Source organism: Zingiber officinale, chromosome 11B, assembly GCF_018446385.1.
Source record: "Zingiber officinale cultivar Zhangliang chromosome 11B, Zo_v1.1, whole genome shotgun sequence".
In the NCBI taxonomy this organism is placed as follows: domain Eukaryota; kingdom Viridiplantae; phylum Streptophyta; class Magnoliopsida; order Zingiberales; family Zingiberaceae; genus Zingiber; species Zingiber officinale.
Genome location: NC_056007.1, coordinates 69297185 through 69319064, shown reverse-complemented (window position 1 = coordinate 69319064; position 21880 = coordinate 69297185). Strand labels below are relative to the sequence as shown.

Here is a 21880-nt window from a genome sequence, read left to right as displayed (position 1 = left end):
ACCAAGCTCAGATCTATTGGAGCTTTATCAAGGTCAACTAGTCGTGTCCTTGTCAATGAATTAAACTTGATCAGTAATATAGAATTTGTATAATTTAATATAATTAGAACCATAAACTTATATTATTTGAAATGATTAAGAATTGTTAAATTATAGAATAAAAAATAATAAACACAAAAAATATGTGTGCATTTGTTTGTATTCTTGACATATTTGAATAAAAATGAAATAAAATTTTGGCATTCATATTTTTCTAGGTGCTGTTGGACCTTGGTTCTTTCGGCATACTGATATCATCGTAACTGAAAGAAATTGCAGTAACTGACAGTATCAAGCATACAATCAAGCCGATTTAAATACGTTTCTAAAAAGTTTCAATGTCTGTTACAAAGCTGTTTTGAACCTCCTAAATACTTAATTCTGAAATAGATCAGAGCTAGGCTTGTTTCAGTTCAATAAGTCCACCTACCTGCAAAACCAAGAAAAAATGTCTGGTCATTTCCAGGTGTGGTAGATTAGAGAACCTTCAATTACAATTTTAAACAATGAATTTATATCTTCTTTAAAATTTATTAATCCAATCTGACATAAGGAAGAAGTAAATTATTTTTCTAAAACATAACACTAACATATGCTCTAGTAATTATTCTTCGAGGTGTGATTGAAATTCCTTTCTGCAGCTCATCCATGGAAGAAATGATCAGAAGTTCATTCAGGCAATATAAGTTATGGATAAAGTGCTGAACATTATTACATCAGACAAGAGAACCTCTGGTTGAAATGTTTCTGAACAATCTCTATGTGCAAGAAATCAACTAAATACAAAATGCCACAAATTGTCAGATTAAAAAAATTATTTGTATGGTGAATGATCAGATATACAATTTCATATTAACTCTCAAAAGAAATCAAGAGTATATATATATAAAGTAGGATCTTATTTACCCAGTTCTACATCTTCAGCATCAAAACACTTGTTTGGAGAACCCAAGACCAGCATCAGCTTCCATCATATTCGCTTGCCCTAGTTATATAGACCTAAACAGTAGTAAATCGTTTCAAGTAAATGATCAGAAGTGGAAGCTTGCTTATCAGGAACAAGAGCCACATATGACTAACTACAATTCATAAATGAAAGATAAAATCATTGTATGTAAAATAGAAGTATTCACAGTGGAAATTATTAGACATCCTAGATAGTGTTTGGAAAGTACACTAACTGAGCAATCACCTTGAAGGTTGTTGGCTCAACCAATTGGAATACCAAGGCATCACCATCAACCAATTCATGATATATAGAAAATCCTCTCCATCCTGCACTTAATCCCTTTTTGTGAGCAAGGTATGTAGTGTCGTGTTCTTCTCCATTTTCATCTATCAAAGTAATTGTAGCATCTTTTTTAGGTAAGTACATGTTGCAAAATTGATTGGGAAGGCCCTGTTAAGAAACATTATCCAAAATATTTCAAAACAGCTTCTCGGTGTTTCATCTAGAATCTGATTAAGACACGAATAACAACACAAAGTGTCTTGGAAGATGACAATTACCAGCCAAAATCCACCTGTGGTGTGAGATTGAAGCATAGGCTTCACAAAAGAAGGGAACTTTGAATCGAGTCCAGCTTCAACTTCCTCCGCCTTTGTTTGGGCATACTCCCTGGCCTCATCTGAAGCGTATACTCTGTTATCTAAGTCTCTACGCTTAAAAAGCCTAGCCATCCCAATAATGAGATACATTAGGGAAAAAGATAGTTGTCAATCAAGGGATATAAACACAAAATCACTAACCTTCTTGGCCTCGCCACAATGTCTGCAGTCACCTATCCAGCCACAAAATGGAAGTTTAATTTGTTTGGAGTAGAACAAAACGAAAATGACAAAAAAAAAACAATCATTCTTCAGATAATATCAAACATAGGACAATGATCAAGAAGAGAGAGTTGACAACGGGAGCAAATACAATGAACCGAAGAAACCTACTTCCCGATAGTTAGCCTCAGGCAGGTTAGCGACCCTGAGAGACCGGCGTAAGACAGTAGGAGTGCCATCCTGAGAGATCTTTCGCTTGATCTGCTTAGCCTGATTAATGGTGAAGCAGGATCATTCAAAAACAACTTTTTGATCATTTTTTTTAAAAGAGGAAACTGAATCTCCCAAAAGAAACTATTTTACCAATCACAAAAGGCGGAAACCGAATCGCCAATAAGAAAAAGGGAAAGTTGAAAGCGACGGAGAGGGTAGTGCTTCGGAGATGTACCGGGGAGGTTTTAGGGGAAGTCGTCGCGTTGCGGAGGGAGAGGGAGAGGTGGGGAAGGTTGAGCTGCTCCAGCTTCTTCTTGTTCTCCTCGAGCCTCTTCCTCCGCAGTTCCTCGTAGGACGCTGCCTCCGCGGCTCCCATCTCAGCAACGGCTGGAGGTTGAGAGTTGAAACCTGAGAGAGGCGGAGCAAGCGCCCGGTTCCTCGGGAAAAGAGAGGCAGAAAGACCAAAGAAAGATTGTGGAACGTTGCGAGAGAGGGGGAACCAGCCGAGGGTTTTTCACGTTTCAAAATCAAATCCAGCGTGTTTCCTGTCTCGACAGACACATTCCCAGGTTTCCCCGCTTCCCTATCTTTAATTTTCCATTTTATCCCTATGGGCCTCTGCTCTGGTTAAACTTCTTAATAAGCCTTTGTTTTTTTTTAATACCATATCAATACCACATATAAAAATATATTATTTTCTCTGCAATAAAAAAAAAATCTTCATACAACTTTTTATGAGCCCTACATTATAAATAATATATTTTTATTTATTATTTTTTAATTTAATCTCTCTATATAATTTTTATTTAATATTTTAATTAATTATAATTTTTAATTTAATTTATTCATAATTTTTAATTAATTAACTTATGATTTTTAATTTAATTAAATTTATAATTTTCATTTAATTATAGTATTTTTTTAATTTATCAAATATATTTATTTCAAAAAGGAAATAAGTACAACTTTAATTATTATTAGTTATTTATGAAATAAAATATTATAATTAAATGTGTGATAATATAATATATTTTTTAATTGGTTTGAAAGGTCTAATATCATCTTATCATTAATTATTGGTTCCAAAAAAAATTAGTTTGATTTTTTAAATCTATTCTTGAACAAAAAATTCCAAATCTTACATAGGAGTGACCATTTTTGACCCGACACGAAAACACGACCCGAATCGAACACGAAAAAATCAGATTAGGGTTGGGTAGTTTCGGGTTTGGGTCAAAATTGGGTCGACCTAATTGACCCAATTAATAAACAGATCGGGTTCGGGTCAACATGAAATGACCTAATTATAATCCGCGAACTCGTTTATAATTATAAATTTAAACTAAAATTATAAATTTAAAAAAGTTAAAAACCCTAAAGATATATATGTGTTATTGATTATAATATGATTTATCATTTATGATATGGATTTTCAATTTATGTAGATAAATGTTATTTTTAATTTAATATATAAAATTTCTTTATTAATTCAAGTCATGCTCGGGTCAAACGGGTCAAATAGGTCAAACGGGTTAAACGGGTCAAACGGGTTAAACGGGTCAACTAGTTAAACAGGTCAAGTGAAAATAAACAGATCAGGTTCAGGTTGAATAGTTTGACCCGAATTCATAATCAGGTCAGGTTCAAGTTGTCATTTCCCAACCTGCCAACCTGTCAATCCAAACCTGTCAACCCGAATCCGAACCGAATTGCCACCCTTATCTTACATCCACAGTCCTTGAAGGTTTTTTTTATTGAGGTATTTTAATTTTATAAATCTTCTACAAACTTTACATTAGAGATACTCTAAATGAGCCACTATTTTAATATGACATGGATCAATTTTAGGCATAGGCATGTCATCAGAGAAAAATTCATTTCATTCTTTAATCAATTCATGGTCGATTATAAATACTATGAAAATATAGGAGAGAAATATAACTCTTTTACTATATCATTTTAGAAATTATTAAGAGTGTAATTGAGTCGAGTCGAGTTGAATTATTAAATCTTTGAGTTTGACTCATTTATAATTGAGTCAAGCTTGAGATTTATTTAACGACTATATTTATAGCTCACGAACTTATTCAAATTTTTATCAAACCTAAACGAACTTAATAAAAATAAATTTTAAATTTAAATATTTATTAAAAACTAAATTATATATTTAAAGAAAATTATAATATTCTTATTAAAATTTATAATTTTATTCTAATAAATAAATTTAATATATTTGTTTATAAGTAGAGTGTAGAATCTATAAATTTAATATTAAAATTATTATTTTTTTCATTTAAAAGTTGAATTATAAACTTACTAATGAACATATTCATGAGCTAATAAATCGAATATTGTGTAGTTTAAATTTAATTTGTTTATTCTAATGAGTCTTATAAAATAAACTCAAATAAATTTTTATCAAATCGAACTTCGAATAATTCATGAACGATTTATTTTATTTACCTTTTAGAAATTATCAATATTCAGAGATTAATGGGACAAAAGTCAAAATGACACCTTTTTCAAATCATCACTATTTTTTTTATATAAAAAAGAGTATTTCACATTTCGAGTAGTATTCTTTAGTAATGTTCAATACTTTTTACATTATTATTTTGTGTTTAAATTTTCTATCTAAATTACGAGTCGATCGGATATAATGTAGCAGCGAAAGTTTTATAAATATTATAATGCATATTTAATATGTTAAAAAAAATTATATTATAACAGCTATTATTCATATCTGTTATAATATGGATGCAATATTATTCAGTTATTATTCAAGTTATAGTAATTATAAAACTATAATTATAATAAATATTATAATAATTATTAAATTATAGACGTACTCTATTAATATTCATATTATAGTAATTCTAAAATTATTTCTAAAATTATAAAAGAGCTGTTTTTCCCCCTCCTCACTTACGCACACCTCCTCCACTTCTTCTCTCTCCTTCCAAAAGACGCATGTAGCCCTCTCTTTATTTATTTTTTATTTTTTTATTTCATTTAATTTTCATTTAGTTTTAATATTTTATTAATTTTATTTAAAAATAACTCTCATACAATTATATTTTTAATTTTATTTAATTTTTTTTTTTAATTAATTTAATTTATTATTTTTTAACAATACTTTATTTTTCAATTTTATATAAATTTTATTTAGTTTTTATTTTTTAATTAATTTAATTAATTATTTTTTTCATAATACTTATATTTTTTCAATTGATTTTTTTTTAAAAAAAAATTTATTAATTTTTTTTATCAATTTTTTTATTAATTTTTTATCAGTTTTATTTTTTTCAATAATTTTTTTACATGTTTATAATCTTTTATTTATTTTTAGTTTATATTTAAAACTAAAAAAAAATACTACCAATTAATAATGAACACATTCATAACTTAGAAACAAACATATTTTTTTTCAAATGAAGAGTACATGTAATAATACAAAAAAAACATAAAAACATATAAAAATAGAAATCTTAATCAATATTGCCTCCAAATTCTGCTCCCGATACGTTTGGTGGTGGTGCACCTATTACTTCGTACCACAAATGAGCGCGTGTCCTGTAACGAGTGACCCATTTAAAGGTAGAGAAGATTATGACATGTGTTAATAGTTGGATGCGGGTAATTTAAGTATCAAATTAGGAATGTAATTTAAAGAAAGGGAGTAATTTAAAAATTATATAAAATAAAAAAATTTAAAAATTTGATAAAAAAATAATAAACAAAATTGATTAAAGAAATAAAACTAAATAAATATTAAAAATTTAAAAAAATAATAAATAAAATTAATTAAAAATAAAATTAAATAAAATTAAAAAATATAAGTATTAATGAAAAAATAATAAACAAAATTAATTAAAAAATAAAACTAAATAAAATTAAATAAAATTAAAAATATATATAAGTATTAATGAAAAATAATAAATAAAATTGATTAAAAATTTAAACTAAATAAAAATTTTAAAATATATAAACTAAATAAACTAAATAAAAATTTTAAAATATATAAGTATGAATGAAAAAAATTAAAAATAAAATTAAATAAAATTAAACTAAATAAAAATTTAAAAATATATATGTATGAATAAAAAAAATTTTAAAAAATAAATAAAAATAAAAAATTAAAATTAATTAAAAATTAAAAAAATATAAGTATGAATTAAAAAAATTAAAAATAAAATTAAAAAATAAAAAAAAAACAAAAAAGATAGAGGGTAGAATGGTCTTTTGGCAGGGAGAGAGAGAGAGGGGAAGGGGGTGCGCGTGTCAGGAGAGGGGGAAAAGCAATTTGCAACTATTAATTGCTATAACGTCATCGATCGATTTAAAATTTAAACTGACGATAATAATGAAAACAGTATTAAACGATGGTTGTACAAGTATACACGGTGGAACAGTCGAGTGTGACCTAATAAAAAATTAAAATAAAATATCTTTTTAATATGATTTGGAAAAAAAAACATAGTCTTTTAATTTTTGTCTAAATTTCTTTGAAGTCTTCCCTTCACAAGCCATTTAATTTTTTTTTTTTTTAAAAAAGGATATGAAACAATTTTGCACCTCACCAAATTATACATGAAACAGGGCGAGTGGAATATTTCCACGATCGTTTGTTTTTTCCTTCATTCACAGGAAGCAATCTTAATTAGATTAAGAGCTAGTGTACAATCATCAGCTTGCACAATTGCCCGACGATGCTACGCCTGTGCTATCTCGGCCCCGATACCTCCTGCGACGATATGTAGGAGAGCAGCAGCGGCGACGCCGACGACCCAGCACTCGTGGAGCTCGTCGCCGATCCCCCTCGCCGCAGGTTCGGTCCTCGGGACCCGCGTCCGTACAGTCTCAGATAATACAGCGACTGCGACCGCGGCTCGCCGACCGGCACCGTGCCCTCCAGTATCGCCACCACCGCCGTCATGCTCGGCCGGCTCACCGGCTCCTCGTGCAGGCAGCACAGCGCCACCTTCACTACCCTCTCCAGTTCCGCCCAGTTCACCTTCCCCTCCAGCCTCGGGTCCGCCAACTCCTCGTACGTCCCCCGCTCGTGCATCTCCAGTGCCAGCATCGGGAAGTACGGAGAAGGAGAATCGGTCAACTCCTTGCCACTCTCCTCGGCGCGATTTTTCCGCCCCCGAACGATCTCCAGGAGTACCATTCCGAAGCTGTACACGTCGGTTTTGTCGGAGATGGCGGCGTTGGTGAGCCACTCCGGCGCAAGGTAGCCGCGAGTCCCTCGCATGGTGGTGAAGAGCCCGGACTGCTCAGGGCTCATCAATTTGGCCAGCCCAAAGTCGGCAATCTTCACCTGGTTGTTGTCGTGGAGCAAGATGTTTTCCGGCTTCACGTCGCAGTGGATGATCCGGTGCTCGCATCCGGAGTGGAGGTAAGCGAGCCCCCGCGCGGCACCCACCGCTACGTCGAGGCGTTGCTTCCACTCGAGGACGACCAGGTCGGGGTTACGGCTGAAGAGAACGCGGTCGAGGGAGCTGCGGTTCATGTACTCGTAGACCAGCAGCCGCTTGCGGCCCTGGGCGCAGAAGCCGCGGAGGCGGACGAGGTTAACATGGTGGATGTTGCCGATGACGGCGATCTCGGTGCAGAATTCCCGCCGCCCCTGCTGCGTGCTGGCGGCGTTGATCCGCTTCACGGCAACAAGGGACTTATCCAGGAGCTGCCCCTTGTAGACACAGCCGAACCCGCCCGAGCCGATCGGCGTCTGGAAGTTGTTGGTGGCATCTAAGAGCTCGTCGTAGGTGTAACGGGTAGGCAGGCCCGGGATCGCGATCTCTTCCTCTTTTTCCACTTCCTCGTCCTCGGACAACTCGGCGGGCGTTGGCCACTTCAGCCCGCTCGAGACAGATTTGCTCCGCGTCACGTCGTTGCTCCCGCGCTTGTTCCTCCTCCATCTTTCAAAGCAGATGATGGCAATCGAGATCACCAGCAGAGTCGTGGCCGTTGATGGCAATAAGACGATGAAGAAGCGGACGGAAGAGGAACTGCCGGAAGGCGGCGATGCTTGGCTAAGTGTCTTCACGTAGCCGACGGCCGTGGCGCCTCCGTTGACCGTGCCGACAGAAATGAGGGAACCGATTCGGTATTCAAGGAAATAACACGACTTGGATGAGGCTCTGTAGAAGAAACCAAGACATGAGCAATTGGCGGAACAGAGATCTTGGCAAGTCGAGATGTTCGTTCCGAAAGTGTTAGGCGCCGAGAATTTGGTTCCATAGTAGCCAATTTGATTCCCCAAGATCATAAATCTCGCCGTTGATCCGGCGACGCCCTCACCAGGGCATGAGGAGCTAGCCGTAACAGAGCCGTCGACGGGGGAGCATCCGCCGCTTGGCAACGCCCCGAAAGATGCTGGACAGCTGCAGGTGGAGCTGTTTGTCCCTGGTGCGCAGATGCCCAGTGGGCCACATATGTTTGGGAGATCGCAGTCGTTGATCGGCGCCACGAAATCGGTGTTGAAGATGGCGGCCGACAACGACTCATTCAGTGGGGAACTTATGATCCGGAACCGACCAGATGGATCCAGTTTCGCCATGTAGAACTCGTCGGAGAAGGACGAAGCCGATGGGGGGAAGATCATCCTAAAGACGGCAGTTTCCCGATCGCTAGCAAGGAGGTAAAGCCCGGTAGCGTTGACGGAGAAGTAACCAACCTGCAAATTGGAATCTTTGGCGGAGCGAGCGTCAGACGAGAGCGACCAGTAGAGCCGTGAGGTTGGATTCCACTGGAGCACGGCGTCTCCGGGGGTGACGAGGAGGCGATAATCGCCAGGGGACGGGTCGTTGCCGGAGACGGCGGAGGTGAGGGAGGAAGAGACAGGGAGGAGCTGGTTAGGTAGGAGAGTGTCCGTGGGATGGTTGAAGGAGGACCAAAGGGATGCGTTGGCGTCGTCGAGGAGGCGGAGCTCACCAGAGGGGAGGAGATGGAGGGCGAAGACGGGGGCAGAGAGTCCCGGGGTCGACCAGGCGAGTGAACCATTAGCAAGGGAGAGGGCGAGGCCGGAGGCGGTGAGCGAGAGGGTAGCGGAAGGGGGCACGGGGGAGGCGGCGTTGGCAGTCCAGACGGTGGCGCCGGAGAGGGCGTGGAGGACGACGATATAGTGTGGAGAATCCTGGCCGTCGGGGTTATGGAAGGCGACGGAGAAGGCGGAGGATGAGAGGAAGACGCCATCGCTGTCGACGAAGTGGAAGTAAGTGGCGGAGAAGTTGGGGTAGAGGAACTCGGTAGCGACACGTCCGGCATGGCAACGGAAGGGAAGGAATAAGAGGAAGGAGAGTAGTTGGAGGTAGGGAGAAGCAGAGGAAGCCATGACGAGAGAAGAAGGAGAAGAAAGAATGGCAGGAACAGATCAAGATTAGAAGAGTTTGGAAGAAGGCCGGCGCACGTTGACCTGAGAAATTAAACAGATTGCAAGTTGTTACTGAAAATGGCAATACAATATTAATTCCTTCAGTTCCGAATTTTGATGCTTATTCCCTGAATTGATTTGATTATTTTAAAAGGGTTGAAAATGACATTCCAAGTTTATCACTTGCCTTCCATCGCTCAGATTGATTGAACCTCTTCAATCTTCGAGTTCTAAATATAATTTTTTTTATGATTTAATATGAGATTAGAGTTCTAAGAGAACTTTTTTTTATCTCAAACCTTATGGTAAACAATAGTTCAAGTTTTTTTATTTAGTTATTTGATTTTATAAATATCTCATAAATCTTATATTTGATATGTCCTTAGATTGCAAGGTCGACGTGTGCACCTACGGTGTATATATAGATATCCTACACACCCTTTATGGGTGACAGTCTATGTGACCATATGATACAACTTTGATTCAAATTTTGTAATCTCTCTCATTTGTATGAAATAATTCTCCTATCTCTCTTGTATGTAAAGTGATATTAGTTATTAATTTTATTCTCTTTTGTATGTAAAGTGGTGTTAATTTTTACAAACTAACACCAATGATTTACCCTGCACAATGGTGGGCAACATTTAACGTGGATGCTCTGACGCGGTCAATAATGATTTTTTTTTCTCTCTTAACACATGTAATTTTCTTCTTTCTCCTACATGTAAATTTCTCTCCTACATGCAAGGTGGTGCTGGTTTTTACAAACCAGCACCAAGGTTGGTGCTGATGTTTAAAGATCAATACTTGTGTTGGTTCTGGTCTTTAAAGACCAGCACCAACGCTGGTTTGAAATCAACACCAGCCAACATAGTGATGCTAATAAGCACCATTATTGGCACTAGTTTATGTAAATCAACATCACATTGATATTGACTTACGCAAACTAGTACCAACATTGTATTGCACTAACCAACATAACTTTAGTACTGGTCTTGGATAGGTTTATTTGATTAATAATGAATTTTGCTCCCCTATTTTTAAACTAAACATATTTGATACGACGATAAGGAGGGGTCCACCCTGTAGGGGTTAGCTGCCACGGTGGAGGTCAAAGTTAGGGTGATTAACGTTCAGGTATTATATGACCGAATGGATGATAACTGTATTGGTTGGTCGGACGATATTACAAAATCCTAGCCGAGCAGCTACCCCGCTCGACCCGGCAACAGGCTTGGCACGGGCGTAACAAAGTTCTGGCCGAGCAGCTAACCCCGCTTAGCCTGGCAACAGGACGCGACATAGGCGCAGTGGAGTTCCAGCCGAGCGGATGCCGCACAGGAGCAGCGAAGTTCCGGTCAAGCGGCTAACGCACTCGGCCTAGCAACGGACCCGCGGTGTTATCTCTCGACATCCATTTGGGAGTTAATGCCGCTGACACCAGGCATGTTGACAAGAAGATCGTACGACGGAAGCTTCCACTGTCACATCAGAGATATACTCGGCTTGTTAAGGTATTGTGCCAGAGACACTTTATTGACAAGTCTTTTTAGGAGAAACTTTGAGAAGTGTGCTCGCTTGGGGAAGCGTGCACACGCGCTACAGGAACGCTATATAAAGGGTGGGGGTGTGTCGCGTGCCCTCACACCGCCGACACCTCCTCTTTCTTCTTTCTTCCTCACCACCGACTAGCGGCCACTCTTCCCTTACCTTTACTGCCGCCGACTGACCGACCCTTTCCACCTTCTCTTTTTGATTCCTCTCCAGCGAGCGACAACAGTCTCTTCCAGGAGGCGGCAAACAGCGACGACGACTCTGATCGTGCTCAACTCACCAGAGAGGTTTCTCCGGTGTCTTCATCTACTTCCCTTGCTTCCTCGAGTCTCTATCGTAGTGGTTGCAAAGCAAGGATTCAAGAGGCAACGGAGGTAGCGAGCTCCGGTCATCTTCACCTCGCCGGAGAGGGTTTCTCCGGTGTGACCTCCATCTTCTGACTTCCTTCCGAAGCTTCTACCAACTGGGGTTCAGGCGGCAGAGCAATAAGGAGCGGAAGTTCATCCCATTCACAGCACCTTCATTTCCGGTCAACTTCCAGCGAAGGGGTTCTTCGGTGGAAGATACGTTCATCATCGTTGTTGTCAAAGCAAGTTGCCCAATAGTTCTTCACTGTTGTCCACTGACTTTCGAGGTTCGATCGCCGAGTCTTTCGTGTGACGACGAAGGGTAGTCGTTGGTACTTGAAGTTAAAGGGCGAATTGTGGTTGAATTAACTTAGGTTTATTCATGTTAATGTTTATTAATTTTGTCAATTTGCTTGTATTGATGCTTCTTGTTGAATGCTTGTAGTAAATTTGATCTTCCATGTTTACTTTGCACGTATTTAGTTCAACTTAATTCATGCCTACAAAGTGTTCGATGAATTGCTTCAACCATTAATTATGTTTAATTTGATGCATTTTAGTTTGTTTAATTCTTGCTTTGTCTTGTTCTTTCAATTTCGTTAAGTTCTAGTTTTGATTGAATGTAATTATGTTAGGTTAGATTAGATTTCTTTAATGCTTTAGGGTTTGTTAAATGCTTACTTTATTTCATGTTGCTCTTTTATTTTCTACAATTATAGTTAGGTTAGATTTAACGTTATTACTTGCATTGTTTTCATTTATTAGATTAGGTTTTATTTAATGTTTTTCTATTTCCTTCCTTAGTTTAATTGTGTTGGTCGTTAAACCATAACGTAGAGTGACAATATGTTGTAGATTAATTGTAGACACTTAATTAGATTTCATTCCAGCACTAGATTAGTTTCCTACTTGCTTTGCTTTTCATTTGTTAGATTTAGAATCAAAATCCAAAACCCCCATTTCCATATTAAAAATCCCCAAAATAGAAATATCATATGATCTTAAGTTTATCACTTACTGTTACATTCGTTGGCGGATGACATTAGTGTAAGAGGGGTTTGGTACTTCATTGTTTGATGCCTATTTCACGATAAAATTGGGTCATAATCAAATTGGCGACGTTTCCAGGGATTTAAGAGAGGATTTTTCCTCTTTGAATCTGGGCCATCCATCTTGATGAAGAGTTGATCTTGACCATTTGATTAAAGTGATGAAGGGGATCTTCATTTAAGCTATTCATTTTGATGAAGGAGATGGATGAAGACCTAGCCATTGATCTCGCTGATGAATAGTTTAGATCAAGTTATCTTCTTGCTTGGATCCAATGGTCCATATCATTTCAGATCTAGATCAAGGGTAGGATACTTAGATCTAAATGAAAGGGGAAGATCTCTCTTGATCTGGATCAACGGTTCATATTGATTCAGCTTGATCTCCTCCGTTTGACCTCCAAATCAAGCTAGATTCGATCTGATCTGACCCTAATTCATGGCTCTTTGAATTTCCTACAAAACCAAAATAGCAACATGTGATTAAATTCCATAATTGTAGAAAATTTACATTTAAGTCCAAAATAAGGTCCTACTCACAACACAGTATAAACACCAAATTAAGTATGTGAGAAGGTAAAAATGTCAATAATAAGAGCCAAAATAATGTACAAAAATGCTAGTCATCAACTCCCCCACACTTATTCTTACTCGTCTCAAGCATGTAAATAAAATAAGAAAATAACTAAGATGCATTCCCTTAGCAATTCTCAATCATATATAGAAAATAGTGAAAAGAAAGTTACCTAGGATTGTCTAATTCAAATGACCCAAACAATCATGAATTCAATTCATACATTAATTAAAAAATATGATAACTTCAATCCATAATAGATAAACTGAAAATGATAATAGCATAACCTCACAAGGAAAGTAATGGTGGCTCTCCTCTCATATAAATGCAATAGTGGAGCTCACTCAAGCTATTCATGATTTATGCACTACCATATGCTTGCTTTGCTTCTAATCTCCACCACTATATACATAAGAGTGCACAATAAAATAATGAAGGCATTATTTGAAATGTAAAGAAAACATGAATCAAAGCAAATGATAGTGTAAGAAAAACAATAAGAAAGATTAAGCAAGGTAATGGTGGAAGACAATATTGGAATGTTACATAGATGAGTACAAGTAAACAATGCCCAAAAATATTTCTCATCCAAACTTCCAAGCTAGCTCTCACAACTCCAATAAACATGTGAACAACCTCTACTCTAGCATTTCAATAAAAATCTACTCATAATATACAATAATATCTAAATGTTGCTACAATAAAAATTATCACTCACAAAAATTCTACCATAAATGAATACAAAATATCACATGTCAAAATTTTTCATAAATCCAATAAACATGTAGACAACCTCTACTATAGCTTTTCAATAAGAATATCACTCATGATATACAATAGAATCGAAATATTACTACAATAAAGATTGTCTCTTCTAAAAATTCTATCACAAAGGAATATAAAATAGCACAATATGTCAAAAGCATTTTTCTTTTTCTATTTTTTTCTTTTGATTCTTATGTTTTTGATTTTTTTTTTCCTTTTTTTCTTGTTCTTTTTTTGTTTCTGATTTTTTTTTTGTTTTCTTTTTTCACTTTTTTTTCAACATGTTGTGCATCACTATACAACATCATCAATAGCTCAAATAAAAAGACAAATAACATGGTTTACCTATGATGATCAAGCATGTTTTACCTATACTTCCCCTAAATTCAACTAAGCTATTTCTCTCCCCCCACACTTAAATTTTTGTCCGTCTCGAACAAAACACTCATCATGGAACATCCAAAAATATCCACATACAAAAGTGAAATAGAGAGTGAAATAAATGGAAATAAATGAAGAGAGAAAATAATGATATGATAAATGATATGGATTTTATTCAAGAAACATGTTACAAAAGGAATGAATAAAAGAAAGTAAGATAACCTTCATAAAAATTATGCAATCCTATAATAATGTGGTCTCGAAAGAATTAAGCAAGTTCTAGAGTAACATTAACCACGAATGCATCACACATCAATAGGAATAATAGGCTTAAAAATTCTCACTAGGTATATAAAAAATTATCATCTCAATCTATCAACATAGAATTCATCACCAAGTTGTAACTATATGTAATCCAAGAATCCAATCATGACAATAAATCATCAAATTTGACAATCAAATTTAACTAACTTTCACAATTTCTAGATGACAAAAAGAATGTATAGGGAATTTATTATGAAAACCTGACTAGGCAAGATAAGAAACAAGTACCATGCAAAAACAAATAAAGCAGACAAAGCAAAGAAATATACACAAGAAAATAGAAAAGTGAAGTGAGATGGAACCAACTCCCCTGAAATGAATACGGACTAGCCAATAATCAAGCCACGTGGTTTATCTATTTGAGAAGAACTTACAGTGGGGTTAGGCTCTTCGGAAATGAATACGGATTCATGGCTTCTCTCAGGCTCTGTTTCTGACTCGCTCTCGATTTCAGACTCGTTGACTTGTTCTCAGGCTGTAAGTATGAGGAAGCTTATTTGTTCGAGCTCTTCATCAGAATCTTCTGAAGATGACTCATCTCACGTCGCCTATAGTGCTTTCTTCTTCTGTTGCTTCTTCGTTTCCTTTTGGTTCAGATAGTTGGCTTTGATGTGTCCCTTTTTGTTGTAGCCATAGCAAGTTACTTTGGACTTGACTTTTGGACTCGGTTGCACTATCTTTGACTAAATCACCTTCTTGATGTCCTTTTTGGTGAATCCTTTCTTCTTCTTGTAGAGTTTTCATACAAGGTTGATGAGTTCGACAGTTATCTCATCATCATCGTCTTCTGAGTCTGGTTCATCTTCAGACTCAGGTTTGGGTCGACGCTTGGTTTTTGGTTTTCGCGTTTTGTTTGTTCTTGCAATCAAAGCAATACCTTTCTTGACTCGACTAGTATTAGTTTGTTCATGAAGCTCAAATTTAGAAAATAATTCATCTAATTTTATTAAAGAAAGGTCCTTAAAAACTTTGTAAGCATCGACCATGGATGCCCACAAAGTATTCCTCGGAAAGGCGTTGAGTGCATACCTGATGACATCACAGTTTTCCACCTTCTGACTGATTGCATGGAGGCCATTGAGCAGGTCTTGAATCCACACATGAAGTTGGCTTGCCAATTCACCTTCCTACATTTTTATATTATACTATTTATTTAATATCAAATCACGTTTGCTTATCTTTGTGTCGGAAGTTCCCTTGTGCAGATCAATCAACTTTTCCCACAGCTCCTTTGTGCTTGAGAATGTGCCAACTCGATTAAGCTCTTCTTTTGTCAGGCCGCATTATAGAGTCTGAGTAATCTTTGCATCAGCCTCGATCTTCTTTCATGTTGGTGCATCCCATTTTTCGCACGGGACGAGGACTCCATCTTCAATGGGATATGCAAATCCCATCTGGATGATTATCTACATCTCGACTTGCGTCTTGAGGTGGTACTCCATTTGTCCCTTCCAATAGCTGAAGAATTCGCTAGAGAAGAGGGGAGGATGTGCAGTGGTATAACCTTCTTGGTGTACCATTATGGAAATCTTGCATACAATTAAAAAACAACTTATACTAAGACTGAGTCTTGGATTAGTAGTGTGAGATAAAGAATTTAAATAAACGAACTCGAGTGGTGTTGCACCAGCTTCAAGAAGGAAGAAATCTCGATTGCAATAAAACTGATCGGAATAAGGCAACTGTGCCGATTCCGATCGACTCCGAAAAAATAAAACACTAATACCATGAAAAAATTACTTGAATGGTGGTTTCATCGATTCGAAGCGACCCCGCTCTGATACCAATTGTAGGATCATTGCGCTAGAGGGGGGGTGAATAGTGCTCGTGACTAATCCGTTTCGAAAAACACGATCATAGATAATACAACGGAAAGAAAGACAGAAGATAAGACAAACACAACTAACACAGTTTGTTTTTACTTAGTTCAAAGTCTGTGACGACTCCTACTCCAAGACCTATGATCGTTGGCCGCTTTCGTTAAGAATTCACTATCAGTTTGGCAAATCTTTACAAAGACGAATACAATGGATTTATAATTTAAGTGCAGTAATTAAAAGTATACCAACAACTTCTAGGGATTTAGAAGGTTGTGCTTTCAGTTGTTGGAGTTGTTAGAGTGTATACTAAAAGCCTAGCTTTTGTATAAACATTTATTTAGAAATAAAGAATCACAATGGTCAAATACCTACATTTATTTGTTAAGTGTAGTTGTTCAATTAATTTATATTGTAGATAACATGGTGTGTGGTGTCACATACAGAAGATCATGTTATCAGTTCTTTATAAATTATAAACAGTTGCTCACAACTAAGATGGAAAGGAACAAACCATTGGAATAGTCGTAGTGTAATTAGATATTAGTTTATCTTGACTAATAAATTACACTAGTACACTCTAATTGTATTGAGTAGGACCATTTTAGGTAAGTTCTTTTTATACTGACTTGATAAAAGAACTAGACCTTAGTTATTATGGAAGTGTGTGCTTTTAATCCTAATATAATAACAAACACATATATTTAGTATTTATTTCTTTGACTTATCAATGAGTGAGATTTAGCTCGATAAATCAATAAGCCCGATAAGTTGGGAAATGATATTACTTATAGTGTGTGTTGTTGATTATAGAAGGAAACTGTGTCCTAGTAATCTAGGTTGAGAATGACCCAAAGAGGAGCTCATAAGGATTGTCATGTTAAACCCTGCAGGTGGACTTAGTCCGACATGACAATGAGGTTGAGTGGTACTACTCTTGGATTAAGATATTAATTAAGTGAGTTGTCAGTAACTCATTTAATTAGTGGACATTCGACATCTTAAACACAGGGAGACTAACACACTCATAATAAGAAGGAGCCCAAAATGTAATTTGGGATTGATGCGGTAGTTCAATAATAATTCTTTAGTGGTATGAATTATTATTGATGAAGTTAAGTTGTGTGCTCGAGGTGAACATGGGAAGCTTAATTTCATCGGGAGACCAAAACCAATTTCTCCTCTTGATCCCTATTGTAGCCTCTTGTATATAGAGATTTATACCTACCACATACCCACTTCTTACCCACCTTTATACCCATCCTAATGGGGCCGGCCAAGCAAGCTTGGAACCCAAGCTTGGGCCGACCAAGTAAATAGGATGAGTTGAGTTGGTGTGGCCGACCCTAGCTTGAACCAAGCTTGGTGTGGCCGGCCACATCATATTAAAAGGGATTTTATTCATAAATTTTTCTTATGTGGATTTCATGGTTTTAAAAGTGAGTTTAAAATTTAAATCTTTCCTTTTATAGCTTTCTACAAAAGATTAAGAAAAGTTTTGAAATCTTTCCTTATTTGTAGATTGAAAGGTAGATTTTAATTTTGAGAAAACTTTCCTTTTTTAACCATGTTCATGATTTAAAAGAGACTTTAAAAATTAAATATTCTCTTTTATAAATTTCTACAAAGGATTAAGAAAAGATTTGATATCTTTCCTTATTTGTAGATTGAAAGGAGATTTTAATTTTTAGAGATAACTTTCCTTTTTGGAAATCATCCACATGTTTAAAAGAAAGATTTTAATTTATAAAATTTCCTTTTTACAAACCACCATGAAGGGAAAAATTATTGGAAATTTTTTTATAAATTTTCGGAAACAAATTAGGAAGTTTTAATTCTTGTGAATAAAAACTTTTCTTGATGGAGAATTAGAGGTGGCCGACCATTACAATTGAGAAAAGGATTTTAATTTTAATTAATTAAAATTTTCTTTTCATGACAAAGTAATAAGGAAGTTTTTATTTAAATTTTCCTTATTTGCCAAGGCCAAGGATTATAAAAGAGAGGGTAGAGGTGCCTTCAAAGGTGAACAACTCTATTCTTTTTCTTCCTCTCTTTTCCTCCTTGGTGTGGCCGGCCCTAGAGGTTCTTCCTCTCCTCTTCTCTTCTTCTTTAGTGGCCGGTTTCATCTTCTCTTGGAGCCCTCGTTGATGACCGGTTCTAGCTAGGAGAAGAAGGAGAGAAAGAAGACTTTGTTTCTAGCATCCCTTGGAGCTTGATGGTGGTGGCCGGACCTCTACTTCTCTTGGAGAATTGTGGTGGCCGAATCTTGCTTGGAGAAGAAGGTGGCTTAGGTGGATTCTCATCTCGGTAGAACGTTGTCCACACAACGTCTGGGATAAGAAGAGGAATACAGTAGAAGATCAAGAGGTTATTTGCTTACAAAGAAATGTATAACTAGTAATTATTTTCCGCATCATACTAGTTTTCTTTGTATAGTTATTTTTGGAAATACCAAACACAAAAGACATATGATTCTAGAGTTTTCGGATTTGTTTTGAATTTGTATTTCTTTTGTTTTATTTTTCGAATTTGTGATTCGATTGTTCATTTTGGTTAAACCTAGAGTTATATAAGGAAATTAAATATTAGCTTTCCTTAAAAGACTTTGTCTAGGCGGTGGTGGATGCTCCCATACCCAAGAAGGTCATGCGCCTCGCCATGCAGTCCTGGAAGCTAATTTTGGAAATTAATATTTAATTAAATTTATAACATAAGTTGATTTGGATCAATAGTGTTAAGTTCCGCTTGCGATCCATGTTTAAACCATTAAGAACAGATAAATTAAATTTGGAATCAATAATGTTAAGTTCCGTTTGCGATTCCTAATTTAACTTCTAAAGAACATAATAGGTTGTTTAGGAAATGTTTGACACTTGTACAAATTTTTTGTACAGTAGAACCGGTACTATCTTCCTAGGACCAACCAACAGGAGTGGCGGCACTCTATCGTCGGAGTTGTGTTGCTCAGTCGTCGGAGCAGCGACACTCGATCGTCGGAGTCATGTTGTGGAGTCGCAGGAACGTCTTTAGAGCAGTGCGCAAGAAAGCAATCGCAGATGCAAGTAGTGTCTCTGGCTCTTGGTTGAATGCTGCTTATATACGCTGTTCCGGGCGCTTGGATCCCTTCCAGGCACCTGAACCGTGATGTCAGCCCATCCAATCAGCGCGCTCTAAACTGGCGATGAGATAAGTCTTGGCATTCCAGGCGCACGAACTAGATCCGGGCGCCTGGACCAACTCTGGGCGCCCAGACCAATTTTTTCCAACACTTTATTTTCTGTAAAATAAAGTTCGTCCAGGCAATAACCAATATCTAGAATATGAATTTTACTATGAATTTGACAACCTCGGACTGTCTGGTTCTGACTTTGAGTTTCGTTGAAACACTAGGCTGAACCGACGCCTACTGTTCCCTCCTCGGGGGAATGAGTCCTCACCTACTCCTCTAAAGAGAGTTTACCTTTAGCTAGACCGGTCCTCGAGATCGTCTGGACTTTTGCTTAGCGTCCGAGACTTTAGGTCTTCATGCTGAACGTCCGCTCCACGACCCGTCCAAACTTACACTTGGTCCGCGACCACCAAGATTTTCACCTAGAGTCTCCGACTCTAGGATTTTCCCCAAAGTGCTTAACCTGTCAAGACTTCGCCTTGCCTAATCGTAGTTAGGAATTTCCACCACCTAGGGTTACCTCCCCCTAGAGTTTTCTACTTGCGTAGAATCCATTAGGTCTTTTATCTAAGAATACTTAGGACTTTCTTGCAAACTCATTCAACCTTATTAGATAACAAGTAATCTTAACTTTGGACCTTTTGTCATAATCAAAACTTAGGTTCAATCGTCTGGTGCTCCCTGCGCCAACAGTAAATGAGTCTTTAACCAACGTTTTTTTTATAAATATGTTTTATTTATATGAAAGAATATTGAGGTAAATAAATTTGATCCTTATTGAACTTTATCATGGTACCGTGCCGATTTATATAAATCAACACCAACAGTGGTGTTGGTTAGCACCACTATTGGTGTTGGTCTTGAAAGGTCAGCACCAGCGTGGTGTTCATCTTTAAGACCAACATCAACGTGATGCTGGCTGGTCCTAGCTTCAAACCAGCACTAGTAATGATCTTTAAAAACTAGCACCGATATTAGTGTTGATCTTTAAAAACTAACACTAACATGATACTAATTAGCGTAAATTAATGTTAGTGATGATTTACGTAAATCAACATCAACGTGATGCAGTTTTGCATAAATTAGCATCAACGATGATATTGATATGTACAAATCAGTATCAATAGTGGTGCTATTCGCCTTGGTATCAATATTAATATGATGCTGATTGATGCTAGTTTCAAATTAATACCAATGTTGGTCTCTAAAAATCAATACTAATATTAATATTGATTTTGTTTTGATACTGATTTATATAAATCAATACTATTTTAATACTGATTTATATAAATCAATACTCATCTATATATAGGAAGAATATATATATATATATATCTAAAAATCAACGCTGCTACTGTTTCGCACGATATCACAAAAACCATGCAAGATTCAAGCACGCTACCTTCCCTCTATTTTTTTAATTATATTTGTGGATCCTCTTTGATTCTTCTACACCGTCGATGAAATAGTATGAGTTGTTAAACGAATAATGTTGTGGCGATAAGGAGAAAGATAGAAATAGACAAGTCAACAAATTCAGTTTTTTTTTTTTTTTTAAAGAAGATAACGTGCAAGCAACATATTTTGCACATAAGAATGGACTACTAGGCCTTCGAGCCACCACTAACACTTAACAACTTTAACAATTGTATTCTCGCTGGATCCCTTTAGAAAATGAGACGGTTGATGCAGCCCGGGTTTATCCGACAATAATCATGTGTGAGTATTCACCTCCCTTATCCCTTGTCCACATGGCCATCACCATCTGCGGACCATAAAGGATCCTCACCGAGTCAAATCCTATTCGGCCTCGACCTCTAATATCTCATGGCATCCTCATTAGGCTATGTATTCCGAAGGTGATGATTGACAACTCGACAATGTCAGAAGTACGATCATAATCCTAGATGCTCCACCTTCATGCACGCAGCTAATCAGTACATGACCCTCAACCCATGCGGTCGTCTTCGTGACTAGTTTAGAACATACATGGTGGCCTAGTGAAGATTCTCTCTCATCGGTAAGCCCCAAGGAAGATAAGTCAAGATACATGATTTTCTCTCTCACGCAAAGGATATTCTTTTCTTCCTTAAACAACTTTAATTTACTGCAACAAATTATTAAAATAGCAACAAAATATTAACGATGAATTAACAATTCTAGTTAAAAAGTGGTGTTAACGACAAAATAACGGATTGTTGCAAATAAGCGTACTAAAAAATATTATTTCATTAGAAATGGAACCATTTGCGATGAAATATGTAATATTCGTCGCTAAGTTATAAACTTTTAGTGACGATATATAATAATTTGCCGCTAATAATTAAAACTCGTATAATTTTAAAATGTTAGTGATGATTTTAATTAAAATCGTCGCAAATAATAATTATATTAGTGACGTTTCGGGATTAAAACACTGCTAAAATATTAACAAAATATTTGTGATGATTTTAATTAAAATCGTCCCAAAACTATTATATTAGTGACAATTTTTAAT

The 21880-nt window shown here is 36.6% G+C and overlaps 2 protein-coding genes across 2 annotated transcripts; both read right to left on the bottom strand.

Moving 5' to 3' along the window:
- Nucleotides 1–293: 293 nt before the first annotated feature.
- Nucleotides 294–2526, bottom strand: LOC122034369 (B3 domain-containing protein Os06g0194400-like). Its single transcript, XM_042593601.1, has 7 exons — nt 2258–2526; nt 1981–2079; nt 1789–1820; nt 1549–1711; nt 1232–1438; nt 946–1038; nt 294–469 (listed from the first exon to the last, which is right to left on the bottom strand). Exons 1-6 carry the CDS (start codon nt 2396–2398, stop codon nt 1000–1002), a joined length of 681 nt encoding a protein of 226 aa, XP_042449535.1. The 5' UTR covers nt 2399–2526; the 3' UTR covers nt 294–469; nt 946–999.
- Nucleotides 2527–6560: 4034 nt separating this feature from the next.
- On the bottom strand, nt 6561–9455 carry LOC122034367 (G-type lectin S-receptor-like serine/threonine-protein kinase At5g35370). The gene has a single exon (XM_042593596.1). It carries the CDS (start codon nt 9359–9361, stop codon nt 6746–6748), a length of 2616 nt encoding a protein of 871 aa, XP_042449530.1. The 5' UTR covers nt 9362–9455; the 3' UTR covers nt 6561–6745.
- Nucleotides 9456–21880: the final 12425 nt, after the last annotated feature.